The sequence below is a fragment of the Salvelinus sp. IW2-2015 genome, unplaced genomic scaffold (assembly GCF_002910315.2).
Source record: "Salvelinus sp. IW2-2015 unplaced genomic scaffold, ASM291031v2 Un_scaffold1602, whole genome shotgun sequence".
NCBI lineage: Eukaryota > Metazoa > Chordata > Actinopteri > Salmoniformes > Salmonidae > Salvelinus > Salvelinus sp. IW2-2015.
The window spans coordinates 168991-186749 of NW_019943024.1; the positions used below are offsets into that span (position 1 = coordinate 168991).

The following is a 17759-nucleotide window of genomic DNA, read 5'->3' on the forward strand; positions in this document are numbered from 1 at the left end:
CCAGAGGAGACTGCCCGGTTGAAAGCCTCCTCGTATCTGGCGGGACAACTGACGAGGTGTCCCACTCCTAGTGAGCGGTTGGGATTCAGGAAGCATGGCCAAGATAGGACACCTTGCAGCTAAACGGACCTGCTGGTGCCAATCAAGCCTGGTCTGGAGAGGAGCCTATGGGTGTGGTCTACAGATGTGGGCGAGCAACACAGTATGGAGGCCTCCATGGGCCCTAACCTTGAGGAGTAGCTTCAGTACACAGGTGAGGGAGTGAAGCACAACCGATCAAACTATTGAGCATTCAATATGGACCTTAGGGACAACTAAATGCTTGGAGGAAGTTGTTGTGCTTGGAGGAAGGTGTTGTGCTTGGAGGAAGTTGTTGTGCTAAGGGTGACAGAACTTGAGCCATTTTTTTGGTGTGAACATTTATTTGCATGTTTTTGTAGTGCTAGCATTGCCTTTTCTATTTACTCAAATGTGTGGACACCTTTTGTCTTAGTGGGCGAGAATGTCACAGGTGTGACATGCCGTTAATTACTTTGCATGCTATTGCACTAATTGAGTGTTCCTAAGGCAATTCCTTTGTCTTTAGAAATGGAAAGGAACAGAGCTCACTCTCACGGGCGCGCGCCTGACTGAGCTCATGGCATTCTGCCAGACACCTGGTTCAAACAGCTCTTATTCTCTCCCCCTTCACAGTAGAAGCCTGAAACAAGGTTCTAAAGACTGTTGACATCTAGTGGAAGCCTTAGGAAGTGCAATCGGACCAAGTTTTACACTGTATATTGAATAGGCAAGACTTGAAAACCTACAAACCTCAGATTTCCCACCTCCTGGTTGAATTTTTTCTCAGGTTTTTGCCTGCCATATGAGTTATGTTATACTCACAGACATCATTCAAACAGTTTTAGAAACTTCAGCGTGTTTTCTATCCAAATCTACTGACAATATGAATATCTTAGCTTCTGGGCCTGAGTAGCAGGCAGTTTACTGTGGGCACCTTATTCATCCAAGCTACTCAATAGTGCCCCCCAGCCATAAGAAGTTTTAAACTCTGACTCCATCTGACTCCATAGGCTGCTGAATTCCTATTTTATGAGATTTTATTTGCAACATACAAATTAGCTAATGTATTGTAGCGCCTGTTACTAGTGAATAGAATGTAATGGCTGTTTCTGCTAGTGAGAGGTAGTCAGGCTAATACCAAACTCTTCAGTCTTCCTGATGTCAGTCTTGGCTCCTTGATGTAGGCATATGGCAATAATGATGGGGGGCTGTGCTTTTTTACTGATTGGTTTTGGTCCAGGAAACAAACATTTGAGAACCAATCCAAGCTCAGCCCATTTATGTAAGACTACTGCATTTACAACAGGCACCTGTACAGACCAGTCACAGCTCTCCCTCGCTGTGTACCATGTGAGTCGTGTCAGCCAGGCTAACTGAGGGACATAAATACACTCAAACGGAAGCAGGAATAGAGTTGGACTTATGTCTAAGTAGATAAGAGGAAGTAGTCAAATTCTTGTTCGTGCTTTGGTCCTTGACACACATTGTGCATAGGTAAGACATCTAACGGCGTCAGTCGCCTAACACTGGGTTATTTCTAACGGATGCCCATGGGGAACAACTACGTCTGTAGGCCTAAGCATTAATAGATATTTAAACACATGCCTCTTCAATTATATGGAGATCTAGTCTGAGGATAAAAATGTATACTTTTAAGATGCAATCAGTGGCCTGTTTGAGCTAACCACCTCGTTAACAAATGGATCGCTCCTAGACAATGGTTTGCTATATAAAGCAGGCATCGAGGCATTCAGTTACTGTTCGATTGAACGGTAGAATGGCTAAAACGACTGACCTAAGAGACTTTGAACGTATTATGACTGTCGGTGACAGGTGTGCCGGATCCAGTATCTCAAACAGATGCCCTCCTGGGCTTTTCACACATGACTGTCTGAGGTTTATCGCAAATGGTGCGACAAACAAAAAATCATCCAGTCAGTGGCAGTCCTATAGGCAAAAACAGCTTGTTGATGAGCGGTCGAAGGAGAATAGCAAGAATTATGCAAGCGAACAGGCGGGTCGCAGACAAATAACCACGCGGAACGGCACTTCGGGACGCACACCTCGTCGATCCTTGTCATGGATGGGCTATTGCAGCAGACGACCACACTGGATTCCACTCCTATCAGCTAAAAACAAGCTAATTTCCAATAAATATCGAGGGTCTCATTCTGGTGACATGATGCTTGGCTGCCGTTTGACAAATTAATATAATTCCGCTCTTTTGTCCATAATCTCATGTAGGCCAGTGGTTCCAAATTGTTTTGGGTTGCTGTGCCACCAAGTACATTTTGTTTTACCCAAAGTAGGCCTACCCTTGAAGTGGATTTTACCAGTAAACCTATGGTCTCATGGGTCCTATCCTTGGTTGGGAAACACTGTAGGTAGTGATGGGTCGTCCGCGAAGAGCCGGCTCTTGTAGGTGAACGTTGGGAGAAGGCTCGCTTATCAGAGGAGCCGAATCTATTTATAAAAAAATTAAGATATGAATAATCAAAAGATTTAAATTAATAGAATTAACTAATTCAAAGAACGAAAAAATTAAATAATATAGGCCTAAATGCTCAAGCGCACACATTCGTTCTGCCTGTCTGCTCAGACTAACAGCCTCACCTGCTGTTCCTGTCAATCAGACAAAGATGCGTGAGGGAGGGACGAGCCAACACACTCAGTCACACACTTAGCAGCCGAGGAAAACAGCTGGAAAACTAGTCGGAAGCACAGTAGCATTTGGATGCATTTTAATAATGTAGACAATGTTAGAGCACAGTGTAGAATTTGCCAAAACAAAATCTCATATAAAGCCGGTTCTACGCACAACGTACACCAGCATATGCTAACTGTGCACCCAACTGTGAAGCTAGCTATAGCGGAGCTTCGAGAAACTAGCGGGCCTGCTAGTGATAGTGATGGAGCCAGCACCTCCACACATGGAGATGTATCCACTCAGTCAAGTAGGCCTACTCCGCGCCTTTGCTGTCTCTGCCTGGCCGGTTCCCCTCTCTCCACTGGGATTCTCTGCCTCTAATCCTATTACAGGGGCTGAGTCACTGGCTTACTGGTGCTCTTCCATGCCGTCCCTAGGAGGGGTGCGTCACTTGAGTGGGTTGAGTCACTGATGTGGTCTTCCTGTCTGAGTTGGCGCCCCCCCTTGGGTTGTGCCGTGGCGGAGATCTTTGTGGGCTATACTCGGCCTTGTCTCAGGATGGTAAGTTGGTGGTTGAAGATATCCCTCTAGTGGTGTGGGGGCTGTGCTTTGGAAAAGTGGGTGGGGTTATATCCTGCCTGTTTGGCCCTGTCCGGGGGTATCATCGGATGGGGCCACAGTGTCTCCTGACCCCTCCTGTCTCAGCCTCCAGTATTTATGCTGCAGTAGTTTATGCGTCGGGGGGCTAGGGTCAGTCTGTTATATCTGGAGTATTTCTCCTGTCTTATCCGGTGTCCTGTGTGAATTTAAGTATGCTCTCTCTAATTCTCTCTCTCTTTCTCTCTTTCTTTCTTTCTCTCTCTCTCTCTCTCTCTCGGAGGACCTGAGCCCTAGGACCATGCCTCAGGACTACCTGGCATGATAACTCCTTGCTGTCCCCAGTCCACCTGGCCGTACTGCTGCTCCAGTTTCAACTGTTCTGCCTGCGGCTATGGAACCCTGACCTGTTCACCGGACGTGCTACCTATCCCAGACCTGCTGTTTTCAACTCTCTAGAGCCAGCAGGAGTGGTAGAGATTCTCTCAATGATCGGCTATGAAAAGCCAACTGACATTTACTCCTGAGGTGCTGACCTGTTGCACCCTCGACAACTACTGTGATAATTATTATTTGACCATGCTGGTCATTTATGAACATTTGAACATCTTGGCCATGTTCTGTTAAAATCTCCACCTGGCACAGCCAGAAGAGGACTAGCCACCCCTCATAGCCTGGTTCCTCTCTAGGTTTCTTCCTAGGTTTTGGCCTTTCTAGGGAGTTTTTCCTAGCCACCGTGCTTCTAAACCTGCATTGCTTGCTGTTTGGGGTTTTAGGCTGGGTTTCTGTACAGCACTTTGAGATATCAGGTGATCTAAGAATGTCTCTATAAATAAATTTGATTTGATACTCCGCGACCCACAGCAACGCAGACTTCTATGGACTAGTTTATGCCAAAGTCTATGTCTGTAGCAAAACAAGGCCAAATTGATATTGCATTGGCTAAAATGATTGCCACCAATTTCCAGCCATTTTCGATCATGGAGGACAGAGGTTTTAGAAATTATAGCAATAGTGTAAATCCAATGTACACATTTCCAAGCAGGAAAACCCTTTTAAAATCACTTATTCCACAACTGTACGCGAGCACACAGGCTTCAGTGCGGGAAAGAGTCCAAAAAGCTATTGCAGTTTGCCTTACCGCTGACTGCTGGACATCAAGGGTAACCACTTCTTACATGTCGGTTACATGTCACTTCATTGAAGATTTTTTTATGTCTACCTGTCTTCTGGACTGCTTTGAGTTCAGCGACAGACACACCTCAGAGAACTTGGCAGAGGAACTGTTGAAAGTGGCCAGAGAATGGAAAGTAGATGGAAAAGTGGTCTGTTGTGTTAGCGACAATGCAGCAAACATAATCAAATGAACATTTTAAAATGGACCCATCATCCATGTCTTACCCACACAATCAACCTGATTGTAAGAGATGCTCTGAAGGTGATGAAGCCCACTGTGGACAAAGTGAAAGCAGCTGTGGAAGACTTCCACAGGAGCAAAGTAGGTGCTGAAAAACTAAAGTCTTCGCAACAACAGATGGGGGTGCATGAGCTGAGGCCTAAACAAGACTGCACTACAAGGTGGAATTCAACATTGTGTATGTTGAAGCGGTTTCTTGAGTCAAATGATGCCATAATCTATATCCTGGCCATTGTCAATGCAGCTGTTGATGCTCTGACCCAAGAGGAATGGGAGGTGGTGGAGGAGGTGTGCAGAGTCCTGGAACCCTTTGAGCAGGTCACTGTGGAGATCAGTGGAGAGAGGTACAGTAAGCAGTTGTTACTACATCATTATTTAATCCAGTATTATATATGTATATGAGCAGTAGATGAGAATGTAGTATCAGTAGAAAAAACATTAACCTGAACTAATAAATTACTGTTCTCTCTCTTCAGCTATGTGACAGCCTCAAATGATACTCCTGTGTAAGGGTCTGAAGCGAATCACAGCCAGCCACCAGAGAGAAACAAATGTAACCACAGGACATGTGACAGAGTTGATGGACACCCTATGTTCATCAATGGACAGAAAGTTCCACAGAATGGAATATAATCCCGTGATACCAGAAACCGCTGCAGAGCGATTGAGGCTCTTCAAAGAATAACCTCAGCAGGGAGGGACAGCCCCAGCAGTCAGCTGGCTCAGGCACCAGGGCAACAGGAAGAAGAGGGATCAGATGAAGCAGAAGCACCAGCAGTAGTGCCACAAACGTCTGCTGTTTGGATGCTGTTTGACGAGAGAACAACTGAGCACGAAGGAATCCCTCAGCAGATGCCATAATGGAGGTCGAATCCTATTTGGAGGAGCCCCTCGGCTTACTACAGTCATGACAGGGAGACTCTGCATAGTGGCCACATCTGTTCCCTCGGAGAGGGTCTTCTCGAAAACGGGACAAATAATTACTGAGAGAAGAAACCGCATCAGCCCCTAAAAAGTGAGGCAGCTTGCATTTCTGAATGCAAATCTCTCATAAAAGCTAAATATGGTCAGTTTTGCTGTGTGCTAATGGTTATAACATGGCAATAAAGAAGAGAGAGAAAAGAGGGACCAGTTTAAGAGGGATGCTGCAGTTTTGCACATTGTTATTTATTTTTCTTGATATGGTGCAATATTCTATTATGTTCAGATTGTACTAATTTTGAATGGTTAGATTTATATGCACTTTGTTTATATACATTAAAAAGCTATGCTATTTAACATTTGCATTTAAAGTATTATTTTTCATAACAAACCAATGCATTTTTAAATACTGTAATGAAACAGCAGTGAGCAGGTCTCGAACCCTCGACCTTCTAGCCCGAAGTCCGGCGCGCTATCAACTGTGCCGCAAAAGCATCCTCGTGCGGCAGAGTCGATTTCCGCGCTTATAAACCCAGGGTCGTTACAATACATTGTGGTTAAGGTAGAGTATGATTTAATTTAATTAGAATTGTTTTCACACCAATTATAGTCAAACTTTCGCAAACTGTTTGACTTGAAAAAATACTAAACATGTGTTGTTTTTTTTTTAAGAACCGTTTAAAAAACCGGGAGCTAAACGAACCGGCTTTTTTTTGGTGAGCTGGGCCGAACGAGCCGCCTCACTGAAAAGAGACGGAATTCCCATCACTAATTGTAGGCTATAACGACACTGTATCAGCTAGCTGTTTGCAAGAGCGCACGTGCCAATACCACAGTGGGTACATTCGCTACATAACACTTTTTTGTGACAAAACCATCGGAGTTGAAAATGCAATGGAACCCATTTAACTTGTATTTTGTATTCAGTACATGGGAATTTAACCCCAAGTAATTTTTTTGTGCACTGTCATCACGCACATACTTTTATCGGCAACAAATACATTTGATGAAAACACATCTCTTGTGGCAAAATGCGCATATTTTATTTATGTGGATTTGAGAATATTCGCATGAAACTCCGTCGCAAATTGGATGAAAACCCAGCTAGTTCTTCTGATATATTCACTATACTTTTGCCATTTTCCTTTATCAATCTCAATGTGAATGTGTTTTAATGTGAATCTCAGTAATAAATTGATCTGTCAATTAGATCATTCATTAAATGTCTTATTTTACCAATGTTGGTGTGATAGGATAAAAAGTCTGATCCTTTCAGTAGTTAGAAACAACTGCTATTCTTCAAATTTGAATCGTATTCCACGGAATCAAACATAGTTGTCCATGAGAAATTACACACGGAAATGGATGAATCTATGATAAATACATATTTCTATGTATAAGAAAACAAAATGCGTAAGAATGCTTTTTTTGTATTGACAGAAAAAAATCTAGTTACAGCCAAAAGCCTTTTAAACTTTGTTGATTTTGTAATTATTTTGTAATGAATCTGCAAGTATTTTTTAGACAGGCAAACATGTGACAGATAGGGGTCTTTCGGTTGATAGGCTGGATTTCCTTACATTGCAGTCTCCTTCAAGTCGCCCTCCAACCGGTGAAGTTTACTGCTAGCCTCATCTTTTACTGGTAAGTAAAGCAACTAAAGTGGCTTTTATTGTAAAGGAACTAAACGACATTTGCCGCGGTTTATGACCACGCTTGCACGAGGTTTGCCTGACACACTATCGCTAAATGTGCCTAACTAGCATTAGTTATTTAACTAATGAGCTTTGCTGCTGGACCTGTAACCTTATACGAGAAAGGACAACTCGTGTCCGCTGCACATGTGTGTTAAATGGCGTTCAGTCGGATTACTTTGAGCTGTTCTAGGATAATGAACAAGCTAGTAACATTAATGGAGTCTTTGAATTGCACAATACCCAGTGGTTGATTTAATGGGACGGACAGGGTAGGAGCCAGCAATTGGCTGGAGAGTGGACATATGTATCAAAACGTCATGCCAATAAAGCGAATTGGAATTAAACTGAGTGACGCGCTTCCCAGACCTAGCCCTACATTCCTCTACCTGGATTTAACTGAGTGAGTCACTGAGGTGTGGCCTAGCGTCAGTTCAAATAAATTAGCTATCCAGAACCAGACAGGCCATTTATCATACCCACTCAGATTATCAACGTCTGCAAGGGAATCCTTGCTCTGGGCTGATAGAGCTGGCTGTTATAGACGGGCAACCACACTCTTTATTGTATAGTGCAGGGCTATCCAACCCTGTTCCTGAAGAGTTACCATTCAGTAGGTTTTCGTTCCAACCATAATCTAGAGCACCTAACTATAATAATTAGCTGGTTGATAAGTTGCATCACGTTAGTTACAACTGGGTTTGGAGAGCCCTGGTAAAGTAGTTTTTTGCCCAATGGATGACTAGCTGTGTTGGATGAGTACTTATGTTCATAGACAGGGCCTACTCTAGACTTTTGGGGCCTCTAAGTGGGCAAAACGTTTTAGTGACTCTTGACAGTGGAGAGAAAAGTAAGAAAATAAATAAAAGTGAGTTTCCTGCAATACACATTTTGCCTTGACTGATGCCATGTTAATGATATCAGAGTGAGCGTGACTTACAAATCAATGGTGGTCCGTCCCCTGGGCGCCTTCCCCTGCTTTGCGTAACTGGTCTGTATTATGCCATGATAGCTTGCTAGACTAATTTACCAATTCAAAAATGATGACATGGCTAGTTGAGTGACTGACATGATGAGAAATTGCTGATGCACAACCAAATGTTGATCTTTAACCCATGTGTATTCTACTATTCAAACTTTAAACAGTAAGTTGGGACCCTGATAGAGTACCTAAAATACAAATGAAATGTTTTTTTTGTCGTTTAGGGCCTGCTAGCGGCCTGGGACCCTTATGTCGCTTATTATTCCTATCCCTGTTCATAGATTCAAAAGAAATTGGTTTCCAAAGCAGGCGTTATGTAAATCAAAATGAACTCTGACTGTTGTGTAATGTATACATTATTTTCTTCCTGCTACAGGTGTAATGGCTGTGCCTCCATCATATGGTGACCTCGGCAAGTCCGCCAAGGACATCTTCAGCAAAGGCTATGGTACTGTACATTTCACTCAAACAAATATACTGTAGTGGCCATTGTGTTTGTAAGGAAACGCATTGTGTCAGAACGGGAAGAACCAATAGTTTATTTGAAGGATTCTAATCCAATAGGCAGGATGGTGTTCTATCTATAGATAAAATATCTCTATCTCGGCTCTGCATGTTATCCTGTAAGATGTTAGTGTATGAAGTATTACATTGTGCTAACACTGATTACATTTAATGACTATTTCCCATTTGTGAAATATGCATCAGTGGTTGACTAACTTTGCTTTCTCCCTGAAGGGTTCGGCCTGGTGAAGCTTGATGTGAAGACCAAGTCCGGCAGCGGAGTGGTAAGTTGCCTTATTTTCTTTCTAATTATGTGTACTTTCAAAATGAATGTAGAACTATCTCTACTCAACTCCTGTGTATGTGGTCTTTATGATTACAGTAATTGTGTAATACTTTGAATTTACAACCCTGAGAGCTTGACAGTAGCAGTATAGTTCAATACACTCCTTGACAATAAAAACCCAAGTGAATTAAGATATTTTTACAACATTTGTTTTTATTCATATCCTGATGTGAACCTTTTTTACAAATGTTCTGCAGGAGTTCAAAACAGCTGGCTCCACCAACACAGACACCAGCAAGGTGGCGGGCAGCCTGGAAACCAAATACAAGAGGTCAGAGTACGGCCTGACCTTCACAGAAAAGTGGAACACTGACAACACCCTGGGAACAGAGATCACCGTCGAAGACCAGGTTCAGATTCAACAAAGCTTTATTTAAAATGCTTTTTGTAAAACAATCGGTGTTGTGTTTGGAGTTTCTCACAATAGCCTTGACACACAATTGAAAAGAAAGCTGATTCAAACAAGTAATGAATATTCAATATGTAGTGATCACATGAAATGCCGGAAGATCAAACTTGTGTTACCAGTCTGGTTCTCTGTTCTTGTTTTCTTTAGGTTGTCAAGGGTCTGAAGCTGACATTTGACACAACCTTCTCACCAAACACTGGGTAAGATTACAAATGTACAATTTCAATGCAGAGGACCAGTTCGAAAAATGTATGTACTCACTACTGTAAGTCGCTCTGGATTAAAAGCATCTACTAAACGACTAAAATTTAGTTCTAGTACTTAAAATGGTGTTTCATGTGTTTGGACATATGGGTGCCGATGGTATTAACATATAGCTAGCCAAGAAGAGTCAGTCCAGCACGTAGTGTCCTTACATGAAGGTAACATGATCTGGGGTGTGCAGTCCTCACAGGCTTGTGGGTAGATCTGAGGTGACAGGGGTCAGTCAAATTATCTTCAGCCTGTAATGGCACTCATCTGTATAGAATTTATTATCATATCCATGGCATGTGTTTTCTTGCTCGTATATTTGAATGTAGGTGTTTATTCTCCTTGTTGGGCTCCAGATTTTAACAATTTAATCAAACTTTTTATTTTTGGGGTGGCTAAAACCATGATTCGGTCAAGCAGTAGCCTAAAGTGCATTACTAGATTTTAATGTTTTATATAAATTGTAAAGTCTTTTGTCTGTCTTTTTCGTCAGTAGGACGAGCTGTCGCTAATGGGGATCCTAATAAAATCCAAATATCCGGATTCCTCCATGAAAGTCTGTGCCCAGCCCCTGTGGCTGTTTTACTCTGTATGCTCCGAGTAGGTTAGAGGGAGGGGACAAATAGCAACTGCTGTGACTGTTGGAGAGAAGGGTCTCAGCTTTCTGTAGGTATTACATTGTATTTCTCAACTCTCAATACTGACTGTTTAAGCATAGTTTTCAACCAAAATAACTGGTATATTGCTGACGTATACAGAGCACTGGTAGTGCACATCGGCCATTTGCGGTCATTGCATAGGCCTATATAGATGTCATTGGGTAGTATGCAACAGTTTTCTTAGGACATTTAATTTACTGTTAGATTCATCAATTACAAGGCTAACTAGCAGCCTATTATATAAAGCGATCTAGCTAATGACTTTTGAGTTTCCACTTCCCAAATGAACCAGCCTATGAGCTATTTGTACATAAAAAGATGCTAGCAAATGTCTATTGACTAAAATAAATCTGCAATTCTGGGCCCTAATTTTGCGAGTAACGTTATAGCAATAATGACCCATTTGTCAACTCATAATGCTCATCAAAATATCTTGATCGTGTGTTCCTGCTTGGACATGTTAGATGAAACAATTTATTTCTTGAATTATACCATCTCAGTAGCACTGTAAATTACTTTATAAGTTAGCTTTGTGTGTGTGACCAAAACCTATGCAGTAGTTCCTCCCCAGCCAGTCCACATAGTATCGGCTTTCCTGGAAGTGTAAATCCTGTGGTGACACATGGTGGGCCACATGTTGTGGGGAGGAGGGGGTGGTCATCAAGCTGTTGCTGCATGTCCACTGAGCTCTGTGGGAGGAGTTTCCGCTAGGTACAGATATAGGATTGGGGAGGGGAAACTGATCCTAACTTTAACCATTAGTGTGGGTCGGGGATGCAAAAACTTCACTCCGCTGAATTCTACAGCTTGTCACACTGCCTAGGCTATCAGTTTAGAACTGGCCTTAGTGTCATGTAGCATGAGCATTTTAAGGAGCTCATAATAAAGTGTTATTGTAATCCCTAGTTGCTAATGCTGTGTGTGAATGGAGGTTGTGTGTTTGTGCACTTACTGTAACCCTCGTTGGCTAGTGTGTAATGACGATCCAGAAAGACATTGCTCAGGATTTGCTCAGTATTGCTTGTGGACTATTTGATTATGAACATAGGACTGTGTATGGGTGAATTACTACTGGAGTGAGAGGTTTTCAAGCTCTTGGTTTCTCCCAATTCCCTTCATATTCTGCTACGGTTGCTACATTTCCATTAGACTGGTTATATTAGGCCTGAGCTGTTTGGCTGTTCAATAAAAATATTTAACTTCAGAATGTAGGCTAACCAAATATGTTTTTCGCTCCAACGGCAGTAAGAAGAGCGGCAAAGTCAAGACCGCCTACAAGCGCGAGTTTGTCAACCTGGGCTGTGACGTTGACTTTGACTTCGCTGGCCCCGCTATCCATGGAGCGGCCGTCGTTGGTTACGAGGGCTGGCTCGCCGGCTACCAGATGACTTTTGACACGGCCAAGTCTAAGATGACCCAGAACAACTTCGCTGTTGGATACAAGACCGGGGACTTCCAGCTACACACCAACGTGTAAGTGAGAGCATACAATGTATACAAGTGTATGCATTTCCAGTCCTCTGCTATGTGCATACAATACCAATTATCTTCAAGGACAAATGTTGTCTATTCAATTGTGTGTAAAAAGAAAAAAAAAGAAACGCACACAAAAACAATGGACATGGATGACTGGACAGCTGTAGTCAACCTGGAAATTATAGTAATCATTGAATATCGGATTAATAATGATTTAACCAGGGATCAAAACGTCAGGCCCTACAAACTGCATAGCATGGTAAAGGCTGGGACTTGACATATTATCTTATCACTCCTCCCTAATCTTCTCCCTGGTGGTTGTTACAGTAATGACGGTGTACAGTTCGGTGGCTCAATCTACCAGAAAGTGAGTCCAGCGCTGGAGACGGCGGTCAACCTTGCCTGGACTGCCGGCAGCAACAGCACAAGCTTCGGCATCGCAGCCAAATACCAGCTGGACAAGAGTGCCTCCATCAGTGTAAGTACTGTGCAGGAGTGACTCTTTGGGCCAGTTTTCCCACACAGAGCTTTAGTCTTGTCCAGGACTAAAAAGCCTTGTCAATGGAGATTTTCCATTGAATTCACATTTTATTTTGTCCAGGACTTGGCTTAATCTGTGTCCAGGAAACCATCCCTTTGTCTTACTGTATCCTAAGAACACATGTAAGAAACGCTCAAGTACTTACTAGTGCTGTTTTCTACACTCACTACATACTAGAGGTCGACCGATTATGATTTTTCAACGCCGATACCGGTTATTGGAGGACCAAAAAAAGCCGATGCCGATTAATCGGACGATTTTACATTTTTATTTTTTTGTAATAATGACAATTACAACAATACTGAATGAACACTTATTTTAACTTAATATAATACATCAATAAAATCAATTTAGCCTCAAATATATAATGAAACATGTTCAATTTGGTTAAAATAATGCAAAAACAAAGTGTTGGAGAAGAAAGTAAAAGTGCAATATGTGCCATGTAAGAAAGCTAACGTTTAAGTTCCTTGCTCAGAACATGAGAACACATGAAAGCTGGTGGTTCCTTTTAACATGGAGTCTTCAAATTCCCAGGTAAGACGTTTAAGGTTCGTAGTTATTATAGGACTATTTCTCTCTAATACCATGGATGTATTTCATATACCTTTGACTATTGGATGTTCTTATGCACTTTTAGTATTGCCAGTGTACAGTAAGTGCTTCCATCCCTCTCCTCGCCGCTACATGGGCTCGAACCAGAAACACATCGACAACAGCCACCCTCGAAGCAGCGTTACCAGCAGAGAAAGGGGAACAACTACTCCAAGTCTCAGAGCGAGTGATGTTTGAAACGCTATTAGCGCGCACCCGCTACAAGCTAGCACATTTCACATCGGGTTACATCAGCCTAATCTCTGGAGTTGATAGGCTTGAAGTCATAAACAGCGCAATGCTTGAGCACAGCGACGAGCTGCTGGCAAAACGCACGAAAGTGCTGTTTGAAGAATGCTTACGAGCCTGCTGGTGCCTACCATCGCTCAGTCAGACTGCTCTATCAATATCATAGACTTAGTTCTAACATAATAACACACAGAAATACGAGCCTTAGGTCATTAATATGGTCGAATCTGGAAACTATCATCTCAAACAAAACGTTATTTCTTTCAGTAGAAATACGGACCGTTCCGTATTTTATCTAACGGTGGCATCCATAAGTCTAAATATTCCTGTTACAATTGCACAACCTTCAATGTTATGTCATAAATTACGTAAAATCTGGCAAATTAGTTCGCAATGAGCCAGGCGGCCCAAACTGTTGCATATACCCTGACTCTGCGTGCAATGAACGCAAGAGAAGTGAACACAATTTCACGCTGGTTAATATTGCCTGCTAACCTGGATTTCTTTAGCTAAATATGAGAGTTTAAATAAATATATACTTCTGTGTATTGATTTTAAGAAAGGGCTGTGTACTTATGGTTAGGTTACACGTTGGAGCAACGACAGTACCTTTTTCGCTGGAATGAGCACTGCATCGATTATATGCAACGCAGGACATGCTAGATAAACTAGTAATATCATCCAACCATGTGTAGGTATAACTAGTGATTATGATTGATTGTTTTTATAAGATAAGTTTAATGCTAGCTAGCAACTTACCTTGGCTTCTTACTGCATTTACGTAACAGGCAGGCTCCTCGTGAGGCAGGTGGTTAGACGCGTCGGCTAGTTAACCGTAAGGTTGCAAGATTGAATCCCTGAGCTGACAGGTAAAAATCTGTCGTCTGGCCCCTGAAGAAGGCAGTTAACCCACCGTTCCTAGCGCCGTCATTGAAAATGTAGAAATGTGTTCTAATATGACTTGCCTAGTTAAATAAAGGTTGTAAAAAAAAAAAAAAAAGTTTTTAACGGCGTCCAAAATTTCAATTTAATGAAAACTTGAATCATCGACCCTAATTAATCGTCCATTCCGAATTAATCGGTCGAGACCTCTATACATACTTCCTGGTGCTGTATACAACACTTACTGGTGCTGTATACAACACTTTCTGGTGCGGTCTACTACTGCTACAACTCTCGCCACAATTGTCTGGCTCTCCAGGATCAGAGTTGCCCACTCTAGTATAAGAAGGCTGCGGGTCGTTAGGAACCTTCCTCTGCCTTTTGGCTTGTAAGTTAAACAATTGATTCGTTTTTCAGGCTAAAGTGAACAACATCAGCCTGGTCGGTCTTGGGTACACCCAGACGCTGAGACCGAGTAAGACCTCTCGTTTACAGGAGATCTAATGATTCTCTACTGCTGACACTACAGGTTCTCTTTAAGTTCCCTCAAGTTGGAAATGTTAGATTACTACTCTTGTCTGTAGCCCACTACTTCTCTATGAGCAACCCACACTTTAATGCAACATCCTCTTCCTTAACCAAAGTGCTCAACGAGACCTGCGTACGGTACTGCATCTGTAAAAGAAACACATTGGACAGTACAGTAAATGGGGTGGGGGGGGGGGGGGGGGGGCGTAGGACTCGTTCAAGTTAAAGTGCATGTATACACTCCACCCGGCACCCAAGTTGATTTTAAGATGATGCTTTACTGGAGACTCAAAGCAACGGTCGGCCAATAGAGAGGTTTTATGTAAATTTCAGCAACTGCCATCATACATGCTGTTTTTGAAGGGGCGATCTCGACTTGATCGCTAATCATCTCGGCAAGTGAGTCCCTAGTAATGCAGCGTCCTATTCACTTTGCTGTCAATGTGTCTCGGTGTACTGTTATTGTTATAGGTGCACTCCTGCAGTGTTTCAGAAGGCTCAGGTAGAATGATGTAGGACAGACTAGTTTCTCTTTCATTTGAAAAAGGAAATCATTGAGCTCTAAGAGATTTTCCATCCTCAATGATGAGAATGTTGACACCAGGGATGGAACGTAAGGAATTTCACTGCTCTGATTGAAGGCTAGTATGTCGACTAGTATGGCACATGTCTCAACAGTACTATCTTCCGGCCAGCGGGCTTGCTTAATTTCCATCTCTAGTTGACACTTATTTTTTTATTTGACCCTCATCCTGAATGCGACCCTTTATGTTGTCTCTCCTCTGTTGCAGGTGTGAAACTCACCCTCTCTGCCCTGGTGGACGGCAAGTGCATCAACACTGGAGGCCACAAGCTGGGCCTGGGGTTGGAACTGGAGGCCTAAACTATCCTCACGGCGAAGGGGACAAGGGAATATCAGCAGAATCTGGCCTTATAATGTATTTCCAACTCAAACCAGCAAGAGGATGTATCATGGAAGGGGTGTGTTCAGAGGCTACAACAACAAGAGAAAGAAACACTACGGTCATTTTATTTTTTTACTGTTTTATGACGGTAGCTATTCCCGTTATTCTTTGGTGTACATGTTTGCTTTGTAGTTTCCATTAAAAGACACTTGCAGTGGGTCAGTAATTTATACACCTTCTCATTGTATCTATCCAACACTGCCATGACAATGAAATGCGCCACACCATTCTCCTCCCAATGTGACCAGAAACTTAACTTACAGTGCATTCGTAAAGTATTCAGACCCCTTGACTTTTTCCACATTTTGTTACTTTACAACCTTATTCTGAAACTTTATTTTTATACACTGCTCAAAAAATAAAGGGAACACTTAAACAACACAATGTAACTCCAAGTCAATCACACTTCTGTGAAATCAAACTGTCCACTTAGGAAGCAACACTGATTGACAATAAATTTCACATGCTGTTGTGCAAATGGAATAGACAACAGGTGGAAATTATAGGCAAATAGCAAGACACCCCCAATAAAGGAGTGGTTCTGCAGGTGGTGACCACAGACCACTTCTCAGTTCCTATGCTTCCTGGCTGATGTTTTGGTCACTTTTAATGCTGGCGGTGCTTTCACTCTAGTGGTAGCATGAGACTGATCTACAACCCAAACAAGTGGCTAGGTAGTGCAGCTCATCCAGGATGGACAATCAATAGCGAGCTGTGGCAAGAGGTTGCTGTGTGTCAGCGTAGTGTCAGAGCATGGAGCGCGTACCAGGAGACGTGGAGGAGAGCAACACCCCAGCAGCAGGACCGCTACCTCCACCTTTGTGCAAGGAGGAGCACTGCCAGACGCCTGCAAATTGACTCCAGCAGGCACAAATGTGCATGTGTTGCTACTCACGGTCAGAAACAAGACTCCATGAGGGCCCGACGTCCATCAGGTGGGGTTGTGCTTACAGCCCAACACCGTGGCAGGACATTTTGCCATTTGCCAGAGAACACCAAGATTGGCAAATTCGCCACTGGCGCCCCTGGGTCTTCACAGTGAAAGCAGTGTTCACACTGAGCACGCGTGACAGAGTCTGGAGACGCGTGGAGAATGTTCTGCTGCTGCAACATCCTAGCGTGACTGGTTTGGCGGTGGTCAGTCATGGTGTGGGGTGGCATTTCTTTGTGGGGCCGCACAGCCCTCCATGTCTCGCCAAGAGTAGCCTGACTGCCATTAGGTACCGAGAATGAGATTCATCAAGACTACCCTTGAGGAGACCATAGTGTGGTGCGGTTGAGCCCTTGGGAGCTTTCACCTCTTAGCAAGACAATGCTAGACCTCTATAGTGGCTGGAGTTGTGTTCGGCCAGTTACCTGTCAGGGAATAGCGCACATTTGGATGCTATGGACTGGCCTGCCGTTCCCCAGACCTGAATCCAATTGAGCACATCTGGGATATCATGTCTCGCTCCATCCACCAACGTCACGTTGCACCACAGACTGTCCAGGAGTTGGCGGATGCTTTAGTCCAGGTCTGGGAGGAGATCCCTCAGGAGACCATCCGCCACCTCATCAGGAGCATGCCCAGGCGTTGTAAGGAGGTCATACAGGCACGTGGAGGCCACACACACTACTGCGCCTCATTTTGACTTGTTTTAAGGACATTACATCAAAGTTGTATCAGCCTGTAGTGTGGTTTTCCACTTTCCAAATCTAGACCTCCATGGGTTGATAAATTTGATTTCCATTGATCATTTTTGTGTGATTTTGTTGTCAGCACATTCAACTATGTAAAGAAAAAAGTATTTAATAAGAATATTTCATTCATTCAGATCTAGGATGTGTTATTTTAGTGTTCCCTTTATTTTTTTGAGCAGTGTATATAAAATCCCCTCATCAATCTACACACAATACCCCATAATGACAAAGCAAAAATGTAAATATCACATTGACATAAGTATTCAGACCCTTTAATCATTAGTTGGTCACCTGTAGCTCCTATGTTTATCCCTTTAAGTATTGTTTTTATATGGTGAGACGTCAATTGATTGGTT

General features: G+C 42.9%; 1 protein-coding gene across 1 annotated transcript; it reads left to right on the forward strand.

Annotated features, from left to right (window-relative positions):
• Nucleotides 1-7201: 7201 nt before the first annotated feature.
• Nucleotides 7202-15895, forward strand: LOC112071388 (voltage-dependent anion-selective channel protein 2). The gene is made up of 9 exons (XM_070439372.1): nucleotides 7202-7286; nucleotides 8695-8766; nucleotides 9057-9106; nucleotides 9366-9518; nucleotides 9725-9777; nucleotides 11734-11961; nucleotides 12292-12442; nucleotides 14648-14705; nucleotides 15550-15895. Exons 2-9 carry the CDS (start codon nucleotides 8700-8702, stop codon nucleotides 15639-15641), a joined length of 852 nt encoding a protein of 283 aa, XP_070295473.1. The 5' UTR covers nucleotides 7202-7286; nucleotides 8695-8699; the 3' UTR covers nucleotides 15642-15895.
• Nucleotides 15896-17759: the final 1864 nt, after the last annotated feature.

What these genes read in the sequence shown, in the direction of transcription:
- LOC112071388 (XM_070439372.1), top strand. Translation starts at nt 8,700, where the DNA reads ATGGCTGTGCCTCCATCATATGGTGACCTCGGCAAGTCCGCCAAGGAC. An exon ending in CCAAGTCCGGCAGCGGAGTG is followed by an intron (nt 9,107 to 9,365) that starts GTAAGTTGCCTT and finishes AATGTTCTGCAG; the next exon opens with GAGTTCAAAACAGCTGGCTC. An exon ending in ACCTTCTCACCAAACACTGG is followed by an intron (nt 9,778 to 11,733) that starts GTAAGATTACAA and finishes CTCCAACGGCAG; the next exon opens with TAAGAAGAGCGGCAAAGTCA.